The 16,271-nt window shown below is 44.2% G+C and overlaps 1 protein-coding gene across 5 annotated transcripts in view; it reads left to right on the top strand.

Moving 5' to 3' along the window:
* The window catches only part of DNM1 (dynamin 1), a 72,638-nt gene extending 58,942 nt beyond the window's left edge, over positions 1–13,696 (top strand). For 2 of the 5 annotated variants that reach the window (XM_062591125.1, XM_062591121.1), the window contains 5 exons: positions 397–508; positions 2,824–2,994; positions 3,168–3,409; positions 3,799–4,017; positions 11,649–13,696. In XM_062591125.1, coding sequence (XP_062447109.1) covers positions 397–508; positions 2,824–2,994; positions 3,168–3,409; positions 3,799–4,017; positions 11,649–11,718 — 814 coding nt within the window. In that variant the 3' untranslated portion in view covers positions 11,719–13,696. Of the gene's footprint in view, positions 1–396; positions 509–2,823; positions 2,995–3,167; positions 3,410–3,798; positions 4,018–11,645 lie in introns of all 5 variants that reach the window. The other 3 variants (XM_062591122.1, XM_062591120.1, XM_062591124.1) reach the window with 2 other exon arrangements.
* Positions 13,697–16,271: the final 2,575 nt, after the last annotated feature.

The raw sequence follows: 16,271 nt of genomic DNA, 5'->3' as shown, positions 1-16,271 counted from the left end.
GTTTTCAGCTATTTGGTGCAGTTTCCTGGGACTGCCCATGGCTGGAATATGTATTTATATTTTTTTTTTAAGTGAGCAAATAGGGAAAGCCATGGGCCATGAGGGACTTTGGTTGGAGAAGTCTAGCAGTGAGTAGAACTGAAAGGGGGATCTCTTTCAGGCCCCATCAGATCATTGAAAACTCCAGTTTTCAAGGCTGAGTCTTGAGAAGGAACTTAGCAGTGACACTTGAACTTGCTCATGAAAAATTCATTTCATTTCCCCTCTGTAGGGTCATCAAGAAGATACTAGGAAGGGACTGAAAGTTAAGAGAATAGGCTGGTCCCTTAACATCTTTGTCAAATATGGACAAATACCTGTTTTGCTATGGAAAAAGGTAAAATGTTTGTCTTCTAGGAATGTTTACAAGGACTACCGGCAGCTGGAGCTGGCCTGTGAAACCCAGGAGGAGGTAGATAGCTGGAAAGCTTCCTTTCTTCGTGCAGGAGTCTACCCAGAGCGTGTTGGGGTAAGTAACAGTCATAGTAACAGGATGGGAAGGAACAGAGCATGCATCTTGGGGAGGATAACTGATGTGCATCCTCTAGAGTTTAAAAATAAGCCTGTGAAGGTTTTGCCTCTTTCCTGGGCTGGGGATATTGTGGAACAAATCTAAAATTTTGTTATTTTCTCAAGGACTTGAGGAAATTCTGGATAACACAACTGGCAACTTTAAAGGGGAGAGAAAGTAGGCAAAGACTACCTTGATGAACCCTTCTAGTGCTCTTGTTCTTTTGATAATAAAACTCATAGTTTTACTGGGGATGGCGGTCATGTCCTAACATAAGGAGGGTGTTTAACCACCTCACTACTAGGTGGTTTGTGTCTGCAAAGACAGCGTTCCTGCTCAGTATTGTTGCTGTACAGCCAGGTTAGGAGCCTCTTAGCTTTTCAGGAGTTGTTTTCCTATTCATCTTTCCCCTTCCCAATCAGGAAGGATTTTTTTTTAAATCCCTTTTAGCAATTAATTTTTTTTTTGTCTTAATTTCCTGACAAACTGATATGAGATTAAGAAACATAAATTGGGATTTGGAGACATTGGGCCTTGTCAGTGACATGACTTCAGATAGGCTTTGGACCAGACTAGGCATCCTAAATGTATGCTCATAAAGGACATGTGCCATATATTGGTGAGGAAATTGAGTGGCTTGACATAGGAACAGTGATCTCTGGTTTATGACACTCTCAGTTGCCTATGTAAGGAGTAACAAATAGCCTTTGTAGGTAAGTAACTTGCCCTTCATTGCTAATAATGTAATTTCCTTTGCAAAGGTTCCTGTTCTGATTTTCAATTTAGGTAAACAGTTCATTTGTTTGTGTTCTAGGGTAATGTAGGTACTTACGTTTTTGGTGCGTATGGTCATCTCTGTTCAGTGCTATGAAGAGGTTCTTCTCCAAACTCTGAGACCAACTAAAGTTCTTTTTTTTATTTTTGTCCCTTTTTGTTTTATTTTTTTTTACATGTGCTCAAACTGGCCTGCCAGGACAAGGACAAAGTAAGTTTCATCCTTTCTGCCCGTGTTGTCCCCTGGGGTTCTTGCCAGATAGTTCTTTTGTTTTTTGTTTTTTTTCCTTTTGTCACTATTTCCTGAGAGACATTTGCTTCTTCTCCCTCTTTGTACCTTCTGTTGGACTGCTGCCATTTGTTTCTGTTCTTGATTTGAGTTTTCCTTTTTTCTCTTTTTATTTCTTTTTATTTCTCCCTTTTTGTATGATTCCTGAATCTCAATGAAAACTTATTTTTGGTTTTGTTTTTTTTTTGATCCTCATTTTTTGAGTCATCCTGTTTGACTTCCACTTGCTTTATCTTATGTTTCTCAGATTGTAAAACCTTCTATTCCTTTGAGACTATGCAAGATTCTCTTAGGAAAAGCTCAAATGGAGAAAAGAATTTGCCCTTTCTTGTCTATTTTGTTCTCCAAAATAAATGATGATAATGCAGTTTCCTATGCTGCTGCAAGTCCTTCAGACTACAGCAGTTTAAATGAGAGATTTTCTTATAAAATCTTTTTTTTTTTTTTTTTTAATAGTACATTGAGAAACACAGGAAAGACTTTCATGCTTTATCTGCTTTGAAATTATTCCAGAATGGATGTGCTTTGGAGATAGTTTGCTGTCAAACAGCACATACCAGGTTTTGCATTACAGAAAGCTAAATGATACATTTCAGGCAGAAGTGAAAAGATTCTTCTGCTTAGTATGGAAGAAAAGTTGCAATTTTAAGATGCAGGATTTACAGTTAGGTGATTTGGAAGATTTTCTTCTAGGTTATTCCACCAACCTACAGTCTGACTGAGCAGTTATTTTATCTCTCTGTATCTGTTTCCTCATTTGTGTAATGAGGATAAAGATGCAATGTATCAGCCCTTGAGGCTTAATTTATGGTGAGTGATTATCATATATAAACTGAACTTGAGCATGAAAAACTGCTCAAATGAAAAATCTTTTAGGAATCTATAGCTTTATAAGTAAAAATATAGCTTTGAATGTTCACTAGAGCCAGTGCCTATGAATATTAGTCAAGAATTCTGATTGCCTTTCACCTTTGTGTAGTAACTTCCTATGAAAGGCAACTTCACTGTTAGTATCCCTTGGATCTGACCTGGAGAAGTCTATAGAAGCTGAGCTGTGCCCTGGCAATCACAGCTCAAAATGGAAGTTTAAATGTTTTGTTTGTAGCATGTACTTCCTGCATGTTTCTTTATCTCCTTCACTTAGCTATGTCACAAAATACTAATTTTATATTGCACTGAAGAGCTAACCTTTTTCTCCCTTTCTTTGCAGGCAAGTGAAACAGAGGAGAATGGATCAGACAATTTTATGCATTCTATGGACCCTCAGCTAGAAAGACAAGTGGAAACTATCAGGAACTTGGTGGATTCCTACATGGCAATTGTCAACAAAACCATCAGAGACCTCATGCCGAAGACGATCATGCACCTCATGATAAACAATGTACTTACTGCACCATGGAGAGGGGGAGACTTGGAGAAGGGGAAAAATAGAGAGGGGAAGAAAGAATGAAGAAAAACTAAAGGCAGCTCAAAAGGAGGAGGTGGGGATAGAATGGAGGTTTCTGGGGGAAACAAAAAGGTGGAAACTGACCCTCTCTTCATTGTCCTTTACAGACCAAGGACTTTATCCATTCGGAGCTGCTGGCAAACCTGTACTCCTGTGGTGACCAAAACACACTGATGGAGGAATCAGCAGAGCAGGCCCAGCGGCGTGACGAAATGCTGCGCATGTACCATGCCCTGAAAGAGGCCCTCAACATCATCGGGGACATCAACACCAGCACTATCAGCACCCCTATGCCCCCACCGGTGGACGACTCTTGGCTGCAGGTGCAAAGCGTACCATCTGGACGCAGGTACCAGAGGCTCAGGGGGAGAGCCCCACAGACCTGCCTGATGCCTCTTTACTGGCTAGCTGGGGCCTCCTACTGGGACAGGGAATCTTCCTCCCCTCTTCTCCTAGAGGATGAAGAGCTCTCGGAGTTTGCATTGCAAGGCTTCTAGGCCTTGAAAACTAAGATTACTACAGTTTTACAGATGATGTGGAGACAGCTAAACCTTTAGATTAGATGGGGCCTGAAGTAGCTTTGAAAGCAAGCTGGAGCCTAGTATGGTCCTTGGAAAACCAAAGGAAGGTGTGTGAAGTGACACAAGACTAAAGAAGGAACAGTGAAGGCAACATATGGGGACCTGGTGGTGGCATCCCAGGCCTGTTGCAGTTGAATCTTTTTTCTTTGTTTGTTAGGTCTCCTACGTCCAGCCCCACTCCTCAGAGGAGAGCTCCCGCTGTTCCACCCGCCAGACCTGGGTCCCGAGGCCCAGCTCCTGGGCCACCTCCTGCTGGTGGGTCCACGCTGGGTGGTGCCCCCCCTGTGCCCTCCAGGCCAGGTGCCTCTCCTGATCCCTTTGGGCCCCCACCTCAGGTTCCTTCTCGGCCTAACCGTGCTCCTCCTGGTGTTCCCAGGTAAGTCCTGAGAGGCTGCTCTGCAGGGAGGTGGAGGATGTCCAGTTTTGGGGTTGCAACTTTGGCAGTACTTCACCTGCCTGGTTCATAGGATGGGAATAGAAGGCTTGGTGTGAGTTAAGTCTTTGGCTGTGGAAATTTTGTTAAATAGGCCAGAGCATCTCTGTCCACTGAGGTTTCATTGTACGTGTGAGACGATGCAGAGGCAGCTCTCAGGAGTAGAGAGGTGATCTCTTCTCTGCACAAACCTGCACTCAGAAGTTGGGGGAAGAGGACTCTGTGCTGACAGGTGTATTAAAGCAATTATATCAACACCTCTGCTCACAAGTATGAGAAGTCACTAAAAAATTACAGGACTGGAGTGAGCATACACCTTTCAAGGCAGCTCCCTTCTGTGTAGGGAGTCCGAAAGTCTGAAGTTGCCTTTTTCTCCTGATGCAGGATGTTTCAAGGTGAGTTAGAGCAGGTTTCATCTAGGATGTCTAGATGCTTTTTGGCTAGGAGAATATTGCGAGATCACTGGTGGGAGAAATTGAATTTTGCTCTTTGTGTGTGGACATGTTTATTGCTTCTGCAATAAACTTGAGCACATTTTCCAGCCTAGAGGTTCAAATGACACAGCTTTGCTTTCTTATTAGGAAATTTAATCCCCTTCCTATTCAATCACTTTATATACACTTCAGAGTAATAAGGGACTGTAGCCTGTGCAACTTTGCACGTTTTCCTAGGGAGAACTTAGAAAGCAATCTATAACCAGGAATGTTTTCATGTTGGGTGGCTGATCTCCCTATGAGGGTGAAAGTAATGGCAGAGTAAAGAATGAACATAACCAGAAATTCCCAAATGACATGCATAACGAAATGCTTCCCTTGTGTGGAAAGAACTGCTCTCCAGTGGGTGCCAGTAGCATGTGTCTGGAGCTTTTCACTTTTCTATGAAAACACCCAGAGTGCTGTGGCGGTGATGGTATATGGCAGCGACTCTTTGGTCTTCCCTCTGTGATAGTGCCCTAGCTCACACCAGGCACTACCTGCTTGGAGAGGAAGTTTTCTCTGCCAGGCTGTATCCAGCCCAGAAGTGGGTGGGTCCAAAGAGACTGTAGACCAGTTTTTGGCTCTGTGTGCAAATGGTTTTTCTTTCTTGGTACCTCTGCCCTAGTCTTCCTTCTGTGCCTTGATGTAGTTCCCACAATGACCTATCTGTATTTGCCTCTGGCCCAGAGACTGCAGTCCTGCTAGTGGCGTCTGTGGATGTCAGCATGCTTCTGCTGTGTATTTTTGACTTTTGCTTATTGTGATCCTGCTTTTCCATATACTGTTAATTCCTTTGTTTTTAGTATATTTCTTGCATATTTCTCTGTCTTCATCTTTCCCCACTCAATTTCATTTTTTCACTCATGAAAAATATTCTATATACCTGATTGTCATGATAGGATTTCCCAAGTGGGCTGGACAGTATTGGCCTCTCTTAAAGAATCTGTAGTCTACCTTCATGGCTCTTCTGGCTGATCCCTTTTTCATGGACTAGAAAGATTTAGAGGAAGAATGGGAACTACAGTGGAGTAGAGGAAAGAATATTTCATAGTTAAATGAGTAGTCTCTTCCTTTTGAAGGAGAGATGGTAGGCTGGATTGCGTGCTACTGACTGCCTTGATCTGAAGCTGAGGAAGTAATTCCAGAAGCTGTGAAGTTTATGCTTGTTATGATTCCGCTCTTTGATTCTTCCAGTTGTTCATAGACTCCTCCAGATCCTGATATGCAACTTGTCATTTGAGTTCGCTGATGAACAGAAATTCCAATGGCAAGGGACTCTCTATCTTCCTCTCCTGTATATAGAATAAAAACATTTCCTGCTAGCACCTGGACTTGGGTCTTTCTGCCATGGGTGAACAAATGCCATCTCCATTGTTGCTTTTTTTTAATACCTATCATTTCCCTTGCTAACTGGACTTTACTACTTTGCTTTAGTGTGAAATGGAGCTCTTGTAGGTAGTAAGTGGGCTTTGTTGTAGCAGTTGGTGCTATAAGATAGTGAACCACAGGTGCATGGTAATGCTGAGCATACTTCTGCATGTATATGCACACTGGTGTCAACACAGCAGTATGTTTGTGCCTTCAGTTTGTGCGAGCATCTGATTTTGTATGATGAACTGAAAGACAGTGTTGCTCGGCTTCTTCCTCATAAACATAATTGAATAGATGTGTATACTTTCACATACAAGAGCCCTGTGGTTCTTCCCTTTTGCAGGAAGGTTTTCCTGAGTAAAAGTAGGTACAGCTAAAACAGGTCTTGCCCCTACCCCCAGATGTAGCAGTTTTTCAGTCTGCTGCAGAAGTCTATATTGCCAAATATATATGCTTTGGGGAGTTGACAGTTAGAAACTACATAAGGTTCTGCTTGTGTACAAGAACTGTATTCTGACTGTATACCTACTGGGGGCTGTGCATGACATTTCAATCTGTGAAAGAAAACCATATCCAGCCAACTTAATGGGAGAGCAAACTATTACGGCAGATCAAAATGGTTTATGTACATGGATTAAAGCTTTTGTAAATTTGTTGATTTAGGGAGAATGCCTTAACCATTGGAGAAGCTTGCTGAAGGCACTAGCAGGTTCTTCATCCTTTGATGTATCCAAGAAAGAAAGATAAAGTGATCAGCACCACTACAAGGATAATGTCATGCAATTCTTATGACTTGAGTTATTTAGGAGGTCAGACTAGCTGATCTTGTGGTTTGTGGCCTCTAAAATACAAATCTTCTCCTGCTTCTCCCCTCGAGTGGTACTGCAGGCTCAGGACAGCATATTATCTCCCTCTTTCCTGAGCTGTTTGTTTCAGCACTAGTCAAAAGATGTGAATCCTCACTGAGAGAAAGTCGGCCCCCAGCCTCAGTGCCCAGACAGAGTTTGAGCAGGTGTGAACATGCTTGGGGTCTCTGTCAGCCCCGACACATGTCTGCGCTTGGCGCATGTCTGGCTGTGTGGCAGAGCGAGCAACAGCCGGCGGGTGTGTGAATAGAAGGAGGACTCTGAACGTGGCCCCGCGTGCGATGCCGTGGGGTTGTGGATGCGTGCGAGGATGAGGCTGCGAATGAGAGTGCATGCGAGAGTCTGAGCGCAGCCCTGCCCAGCGGTGCACGCTCGTGCCCAGCTCTGGGGCGGAGGGATGCGAGTGTGCCTCTGTCTGTGCAAGCGCACGCCTGTCTCTGTTCCACCTTCCCGACAGTCTGCGTGGCTTCTGCCTTGAACTGTCTGAACTGCCATGTTGATTTCGTGTTGTCTTTCAGAATCACTATCAGTGACCCCTGAGGACTGGCGGCCACGGTACGTTCTGCACTTTCCCCGCAATGCATGAGTCAGTGTGTCCCCATCCTCCATCACTCTTGCTCTGCAGCTTGCCTGTGCTGCCTAGCTCCTGTATTAGTGACAGAGTCCCTTGTCCAAAGAACCACCTCTGCCAGGATCTCGTAAAGGGAGGAGTCTTGAACAGAGAAGCTGGCTGATCAGAGACAGCAGCTGCTGGAGCTGCAGGGAGCTGGAAGAGCCTCAGTTGCTGAATGAAGGTCATTAGAGGAACCTTCCTCTGCCTGCGGGTAGAGGAGTGGGGATGGGGGAGTGAGTTCTGGTTCAAGGTCTAAACAGCGTGCATCTTTCATTTGGCTTAAATCCACGCTGACTAGGAGATGGAATGAATGAACTCCGTTTTGATCTGGTTTTCATCTGTCAGTTATGTTTAGCCTTGAGACTGAGAGTTGGGGAGCTGTTAGTTCAGACTCCTCTTCTTATACTCCAGTGTTTGCTTGGAGAAGTGCTCCACTCCTTGCTGTGTCCATGGTGCTCATGGAAGTCGGGAGGAGTTTGGGTCATTAATATCAGGACTTCAGTGTCTGAGTACAGAGCGACTCTGCTCCGACATTGAATACTCCCTGTTATCCTGATTTCCCATCCTTGCAGTTAAAAGCAAACTTCCTTTGCTCGTTCTCCTGTTGGCCCTTTTCCTTCTCAATTTTTCTCTTCAGCTTCCATTCGGACCCTGCTCCCTCCTCAGCATCCCGCCCCGAGTGAGGAAGTGGTTAGTGACCTGTAGCCCCCAAGGCCTCCTGCCCTGGGCTCCTGCCTGTTTCCCTTTCCTGTCTCACCCTGTGTTTTTCACTGTTGTTCAGCAACACAGTAAGGTGTCGGGGCAGGCATTAGCCTAGCATTCAAGGACCAACTCTTCTGTGTCCTGTTAACAGTGATGGGGAGAAGAGTGGGAGGGTGAAGAGGGAGGTCTGTCAGATTCTCCTGAGCCCTTTTCCCGGGACCTTCCAGCCCTAACTGACAAAGTGGCAAGCGAGGGCTGCACAGGGTGGCTGTGGGCTGGATTCAGGCCAGCTCTCCCTGTCTGCATGGATGCCGTTTCTCCAAGTGAGAGGTCTGGCTCTGGGCGATGGAGCAACCGCAGCTCTTGTGGCTCCTGCAGCTGCTGGTGTGACGGCTGGGGGAGTGTGTGCGCTGAGGTCAGTACCTGCACAGGAATAGCACAGGTTCAGCCCCCCGTGTGAGGCCAGGACTTTGCAGCTACCAGCGAGCCTGCCAGTTTGCAGCTAGCTCGTCTTACGGCGAGTGGTGACTGTTACTGCTGCATGTAACTGCTGTTAAAGCCGAGAGGTGCCACATCGCATCAGCCCAATGCGGTGATTGTTCGGTGATTGACGAGTTGTTTGGGGACGTCATCTGCCAGCCCTCCTTGTTGATGACATACTGCAGAGATGTTGGAGCAATCAGAAATTTCCTCCAATCCTCTGCTGACTGCAGACATCTCTGGCAGCCTTGGAAACATGCATCTTGGTGAGAAACGTCAGAAAAGAGATTTGCTGTTGTCCGTACTTTGTTCTGGGACTCGCTGTTAAGGGGCATTCTCTGCTCTTAATCTGGTGTGAAGAGCACCAAGGGGGAAAAAAGTAATAATGAAGTCGTCATAAACTTTTGACAGCAGACTTCTGCAGCTTAAGAGAGTAAATGTACTGTGTTGCAGTCTTGGTCAAGTCCTCCTGAGCAGAAATTATGATTACCCTCTTGCTTCCTAGAAACCGTGCTTCCAGAACCAGGTCAATGTTGCTCTTTGGATATGGTTTGAAAGACTAGCTTTAAAGGAAAAGGGCAGTCAGTGTAACTGGTCTCCTCAGGCTTGTGCCAGGATTCAGATTTTGCTTCCCTTGTGCTGGAAACTGCCAGGGGCTTCCTGGAGAACGGCATTTTGTTCCTTGTCCTGACACAGTTGCTAGCCAAGCCCTCCTTCATTGAAGTCGCTTAACTCTGACAAACTGAAACAGTACGTTGGGGTAAATCTTGCCTCTTTGAGAGAACATCTTCATCCCTTTTTTTGTGCTTGGGAAACAGTTCTCAGCCTTCTGTAGCCTTACCAGCCAGATCCTCCAAAGGGCTCAAGAAATCCTCCAAACAATTTGAGCAGAAAGGAAAAAAAAAAATCTGTAACTTAAAAACTGACAGCGCTGGTGCCAGCCCCTGCATCTATGAGTCATGAGAGGAATGAGTATCTGTGCAAAGCGATCATAGTGCATTACAAAGAAGCAGGCTATCTATCTGGAAATGATTTGTGCTTTTCTTTCAGCCCTGACTTATTTTAGTGGGGTCAAGCGGCTGCTATTGCCAGAACATGTTGTGTAGTCCAGTGACTTCAAGCATCCTTTTCATTTGAATCCAGAGAGACTGTCAGGGCAACCTGTCCAAACACCTGAAATGCAAAAAGCCCTTTCAGCATCTTGAAAAACACTGATCCAACACACATGACGGCGCAGCAGCGTCTCACTAAAGATCAAACCTATATACTGCTGAGGTCTGTAGGACTTGTTCCAGTGTCAGTAGCAGTTGTTAGATGGCTACTTGGCTGCTACTACACCATGAGCACCCTTGAGAGAGAATGCATGGATCCCGCGTGTCGTGAAGCTCAACATCACAGGCTCTCCAAGCCATAACACCTCATTGCAAGTGTTTCTTCTGGGTGATAGTGTTACTTCAGTATCCTTCCAAGATGGTTGTAGTTTTCAGGTTAATTTAATTCTATCCTTGTTTGCCTGACTGGAAGAGTAATTTGGGAATGACATGCTGACATGGGGTCTTACAGTTGCCACTACACTTGCACTTACAGTCAAGGAAAAAATGTTTGGAAGCGTTTTACTTTCTGAAGCTTTTTTAATGTGTCCTTATACAAGGCAAGGAACAAATAGTTGTGATTGTTTTGGTGGGGATCTGGGACTTAATAGATGCAGAGCAGTAAATTCTACTAAGATCGGATAAGCTACAGAGTTGCTCTCTAGAGTTGTACATTTGCTAAAATGAAATTCGTAGAAATATAGCTCCTCTGGTACCAACGGCATTGTAGACTTGCTGTCAGTGTGAAACAAGACTTCTCTACTTCTAGAAGATGCACCAGTGTAAATACCTTCCTCTTTCCCTCTGTTTCCTCCTACCTACCCTCACTCCTGGAGGGGAAGAAACTCTTATACTGGGAGGTCTTTTGTTTCCAGCAGTCAGTTGATTTTCTGTAACCTAAGTTAGCGTAAAACTTGCCAGTGTGGAAATGTTGAGGCCTTAATTTTATACCTCTGGATTCTGCTTGATCAGTTCTAATTCTTCCTCTCTTTGGTCTGCATCCTATTTTCTTTGCTCTTTGCACTTCAGGCATTTTGGACTGTGAAACTACTCTGGCTTTCTGCTGAGCAGTTTAAGTTGTCACTTACAATACACTATCTTGGTGCTGTTTACATTGCAGACACTGCAGGGAAAAATGTAGATTAGGCTTGCTGACTTCCAGAGCACTCTTTGATTATGTATAGACTTTCTTAAAGCTTGTATTGAACCTGAAGGAGTCTTTCAAGTAATGGGTTGAGAGAGGCAATGGGGTTTTTGTCCTTGTTTTTTCCAGATTTTTGTTTCTTGCCAGTCCCTTACGGAAGGAGATCCTGGAACACTTAACTGTTTGCCCTCTGCGTGGATTAAATTGCTGCCCGTTTACCTAGCTAAAACACTAGCAGGAGAGCTGAAAGGCAACTGAATTGCAATGGCCAAAGTCCCGTTAAAGTCAGTGGAAACTGCATTTGCTGGGTCCCAGAGCTAGTGAGCTGAAAGCAGCAAGTTTGACCCTAATATCAAAGATCAGTATCATGCATAGGAATAGGAAATCTAAGGCTTTTGGGAAGAAGGTGCTCCTCCAAACTGCCAGGAACCTCTGACAGTGCCTCTCAGAGGACCCCATCCATGCTGTGTGACTACCATGTGCTTGATACAGGAGCTCTCTGTTGTCCATGCTTCTCAACTCTCATTCCAGAGCCAGTTCAGCCACTGGCAATAAATCTGACTTCCAGATTTGCAGAGGGAAAGCAAAACAAGCTGTGCAGCAGATTCCTTTACTGATGATCTATGCTGGGCAGGGATTTTGATGTGAGGCCTGAATTAAGCTCTATGTCTCCTCTATGGGGCAGCACTGGTGTGCAGGGCTGTGCCCCGGCTGGGTTTTCACTCTTGCTGGCTTGGGTGAGGTGGAGAAGCATGCGTGATTGTGACTGCGATTGCTGTGCTAACCACAGTGTGTGTTCTCTTGTTTTTGTTTTCTGCTTTTTCACAGCAGAAGGGGCCCTGCCTCACCTACTCGACCTACCATAATCCGACCGGCTGAACCGTCCCTCTTAGATTTATAACTCGAGGCTGTAGACAGCTGGCGACGAATGCCGTGCTGGCGGCTTCCCCATTCCACCCTCCCTTCCACAGCCACAGTCACTCCTCTCATCCATCCCACATCTCTGCCTCCCACCGCCCCTTCCCGGTGTGTCGTAAAGCACTAGCCTAGTGATCGAGCTCTTCGTCTTCACTCGTGCGTCCTGTATTGCTTTGTGAGTGTAGAGTAGCCTTCATTCAGTGGCATGGATCCCTGAAGTGCACAGGCTCCTTGGAGTGATCAGCTGCAGGCACGTCCTTAAGTCCAAGTGGCAGCTGTCCATCCAGGTGTTTCATCTGCCTGGTCTACCCTGGATAAGTGTCCTGCCTGCATCAGTTAGCTGTAGCACCTAGGACCGATCTGTAGCTCTGTAGCTATTTTTTCTTGTAGTTAAGAAGACAAAAGCGTGGCGTAACAGAAAAAATACGTTCAAAACACGTGACGCTGTTAGGAACAGATTAAATGTCCTGTGTATTAGATTACTTCTAAGGTGCAAAAACTCACGTTGGGAACGGTGCAATCAACTTTATCTCAAAGCGAGGCGGGGAGAACAAGAAGGGGGGAACCCGATGGCTCGGCATAGTCCTGCTAGCCCAAGGGCTGAGATAGCGCGCACACCTCGGTGCGGGGGGCCCGTGGACCTGCCCGCGCTCGGCTCTCCGGAATAGCTGAGGAAACGCTGCTGGCGAACTGCTGGCTGCTGCCAGCATTTGTCTCGCTTCCTCTCTCGTGGCTGACTTTGCTGAACCCAGCTGGGAGGGGGCAATAGATACGCTGCTCCCCCCTTGCGAACGACAAGCAAATGTTTTTCAGGGAGTTTGCTGTGTAATGTTTTGTTGAAAATATTTCTGCTTTGAATAAGCACATCTTTCAGTGTTTTTTGGGTACCGTGGTGACTTCCGTAGCCTTTTCTTGCATGTGGATGGTACGTGTTTGGGGAAACTTGTAACTGTTGTTGATCACAATTCATCTTAAGGTTTGGTTTTTACTTTTCATGTTACATGTATTAAAAAATTAATAATTAAAAATCTATCAACCCTGTACATTTCAGATGTCATGTCTCTACCAGAGCTAAATGAGCCACCTATGTTACAGGCCCTCAAAAGGGTCTGATTCAGCTTTAAGTCACCTTATTTCAGTGCTATTGCCTTTGACTTCTCTTCTGGATCCTCTGTTGTTCTGATGCTGGTTTCTTTCTGTGTTTTAACTATTGTTTTACCGCTTCTTCCCCTTTTCCTTCCCTTCCCCTTTTCTTTTTTCTTTTCTTTTTCTTTTTTTTCTTCTTTTTTTTTTTTTTATCTTTGAATTCCAGCCGGCCAAGTAAGGCCAGTCCCTCCCGCCCGGAGAGTCCAAAACCACCATTTGACATGTAGGCCTGCTCCCTCTGAGACTCTCTGCCTGCCTCTTAGCTGTTCTGTCCTGGAATGGTCTGACTCGAATCTCATTCATGGCTTGTTCTGTTTGTATTTTGTGACACATACACACACATCAGATGTGACTGTAGTGAAACTGTTTTTTTTTCTCTCCCAGCTGCTTAAAGGAGTTAAAACAAGTATATTGTAGTAATGAGAAACATATCTTTACTGTTATAAATATCTATAAATATATATATAAGATCAAAAATCTATATATGTCCAGGTGTTTAAAGCCATTTGTGCTTCCATGTGGATTTTAGGAAATACTTAAGTAGGGAAAGAATATCTATATACATACATATATATATATTACACCCCAAAATTAACCAAATCCTGACGTTGAATTTTTGAGCTGATTGTTAAATTCTCTGCTGTGTGCAGTTGGGTTACTGTATTACCCCAGACTTGTGGGTGAACTGTCTCAGTGCTGGTAGTAGCTGTGATGCAGTTTGTGATCTACCTGTCACTCTTGTTTATTGAATGAAATAAAGTATCATTTCTGTATAATGAAGGACTCTATGACTAGAATAAAACCATCTCTCTCTTGTTCTTTTTCTGGGTGGTTTTCAGACTGTAATTATAATAACCTAATCTTTTCATCCCATAGAACTTAAAAAGATACATGTGCATGCAGATGTTATCACTAATAAGGGACTTAAAGCAGATCTGCATCGACACTGCTGTCCAGGAGCTGCAATAGAGTGAAAAAGTTCATCAGATGTTGAAGTTAACTTTCTCCCTTGTAAAGGAAAGTGCATGGAGGTGCTCCAGTGACTGGACGTACATAAGGTGGGAGTGTTGCATACCAGATTGCTTGGCTCTTAAAAGGGTATTTTGCACAGCCCTATTTATGAAACACAGCAAGCAGGTGTGGAGTTGGAGAATTTCTCTGGCCAGCGGTATCTGCTGGGGCCATATCTGAAGTACAGGCTAAGTAGGTGGTATAAAACATGCATGGCCAGCTTTTACTTAATACTTGCTTTTAATCTGAGATGGTATTTATGTCCTGCGGTAAAATGGGTAAACCTTATTACTGCTGTCTCTATGCCAAAGCAGTGCCATAGGTCTTAGGCCAGTTTTATTTCTTACTCTAACAGCAGCCATGTTTCACCATAATCCTTGAATTTAGCACTGTTGCACCAACAGTTGCAGCGGATTCCTTATGTCATGGTTTAACAGGGTTCGAGCACTTCTTGCTGTGAAAAATATCCACGAGCATTGGGATTGCAGATGTGTTTTATATCCCTTTAGTACTGCTGACCGATGCAGCACTGAGTGCTGCCAGCTAGCTGGTTGTCTTACATGTGGAGTCTCCGTACTAAGACTTTAATAAGCTAAAAATCTTTTGAACTTCTTATGCATAGTTGACACTAGTGTGGGCTGGGGGACCAGACTAGGTATCTAGTGATTCCTTCCTATGTGTGTTCCAGCTATTTCTATCCTTGCATGTTTTTACAGGATGTAACTTCAGCATCCCCACAACTGAGGCAATAACCATTGCTAATAACCATTGCTTGCCCTACACTGCTCTAGTTTTTCTGTCACTGAAACTGGTCAGTGTGTCCCTGGGATTGCATATAGGGTGGCTTATAACCCTATGGTTATGGTACCGTTAAAGCTGAAACTACATATTTCTTCAATTAAATGTTAGAGCCTCATTTTGAAAAATAAGAAGCCTCTGATCTGCTGGTTGCCAAAGGTTAGATATATTCTGATGAGAATACCAGCTACTCTGACTGGGCAAGATAAAATCCTACCCAGGTCGGGGAAACACTTCCAAACAGAACAGGGTAAAAAGTAAAATACTGAACAAGATAAAAATGTCTCTGCTAACAGTTACCTTAAACTTAAGCATTTGTTGATCTGCAGCAGTAGCAGGCTAAAGAATATTATTAAAATCCACAAATCATTATATAATGTGTGGTACTGGCTTATATGGAATGAGATTATACCAGTAAGGGTACAAAGGCAGGACTTTGCCTCTGCAGAGAGGGGCCACCCCTGCCCTTAGGTTAGCCTACTATATTGTTGTAAATAAAAATTAAGAGCGCTCATCACTTTTTGGGAGGCTCTTAGTAGTTTATAAAATAGCCCCAATGGACTCCAATAACAAGCGTAGTACCTGACTCTTAAAAAAAAAAAAAAACCTTCCGCTTCTCCACTTGAAAAATAAATCATCCTATAAAAGCAGTAGAAGTCTCAAATGGTTAAGCAGTAAGATGTAACAACATCCCTTCAGGAAGACTGGTCTGAGTCTGTGTACAGAACAGTGAAAAGGGGCATCAGTGCCAGAGCAGGAGTCTCTAGAGGTGGGCTAGCTTTTTATTTATGTACTTATTTTATTTCATTTTTCTGACCAAGTCTCTTAAGTGATTTGAACAGAAGAAATACATATAGTCAGTGCCCATCTGAATAAGTTTATTCAGAAAGAAAGCAGATTTGTAACAGGATTAGGTCACCTCTGCGGCAGACTGCAAAGCTTCAATAGTCTTTTCTCATTCACAGTCTTGGACTAAAACACCCAATAAATATTTATTCCATTTTTAACAGTAATGCTCTGTATTAAATCACAGCCCTGCCCATTACAGTTATTTTTATGATACAGGCTACGAGCAGCTTGGGCAGGTATGAACACTGCAAAAGGCTAGTCTCTTTTCAACGAATATACAGAATATTACACAGGTATACTATGTACACAGACCCATGCAGCTAGGAGCTTGGGAGCCCACAGCGCTAGTGTTGTGCCTTGGCACATTACATGTGCCAGTAACACAGACAACACAAGGGCTGTTCAAATGAGTTTGTTCAAAAAACAGCATCTTCTCCTGGTGGATTCAGGAGAACACAAGTTTTGTTTCATTTACCCTATTTTTCAGTTCTATACAGAAATCAACATCAATCTTAAATGTTCTTGTCTGCTTTTGGTGGTAGAAGAAAAGTTCCTTTTACCATGCTGACAAAAAAGGAAGTTTGACCAACTCAGCTATAGAGGAAGGCATGAATGTTCTAATTTTTGTTGTGGCTGACAACCCCCAAATCAATACTGCGTTCCTGTGCTTGCATCTCGCGGTCTGATAGAAGTACGCGCTGCTTCAGCAGTAACCTAAGTCACTAGCCCAGG

The sequence above is a fragment of the Rhea pennata genome, chromosome 18, assembly GCF_028389875.1.
Source record: "Rhea pennata isolate bPtePen1 chromosome 18, bPtePen1.pri, whole genome shotgun sequence".
NCBI lineage: Eukaryota > Metazoa > Chordata > Aves > Rheiformes > Rheidae > Rhea > Rhea pennata.
The sequence above is the reverse complement of the archived record's forward strand: the minus strand, read 5'-3'. Positions and strand labels throughout refer to the sequence as shown.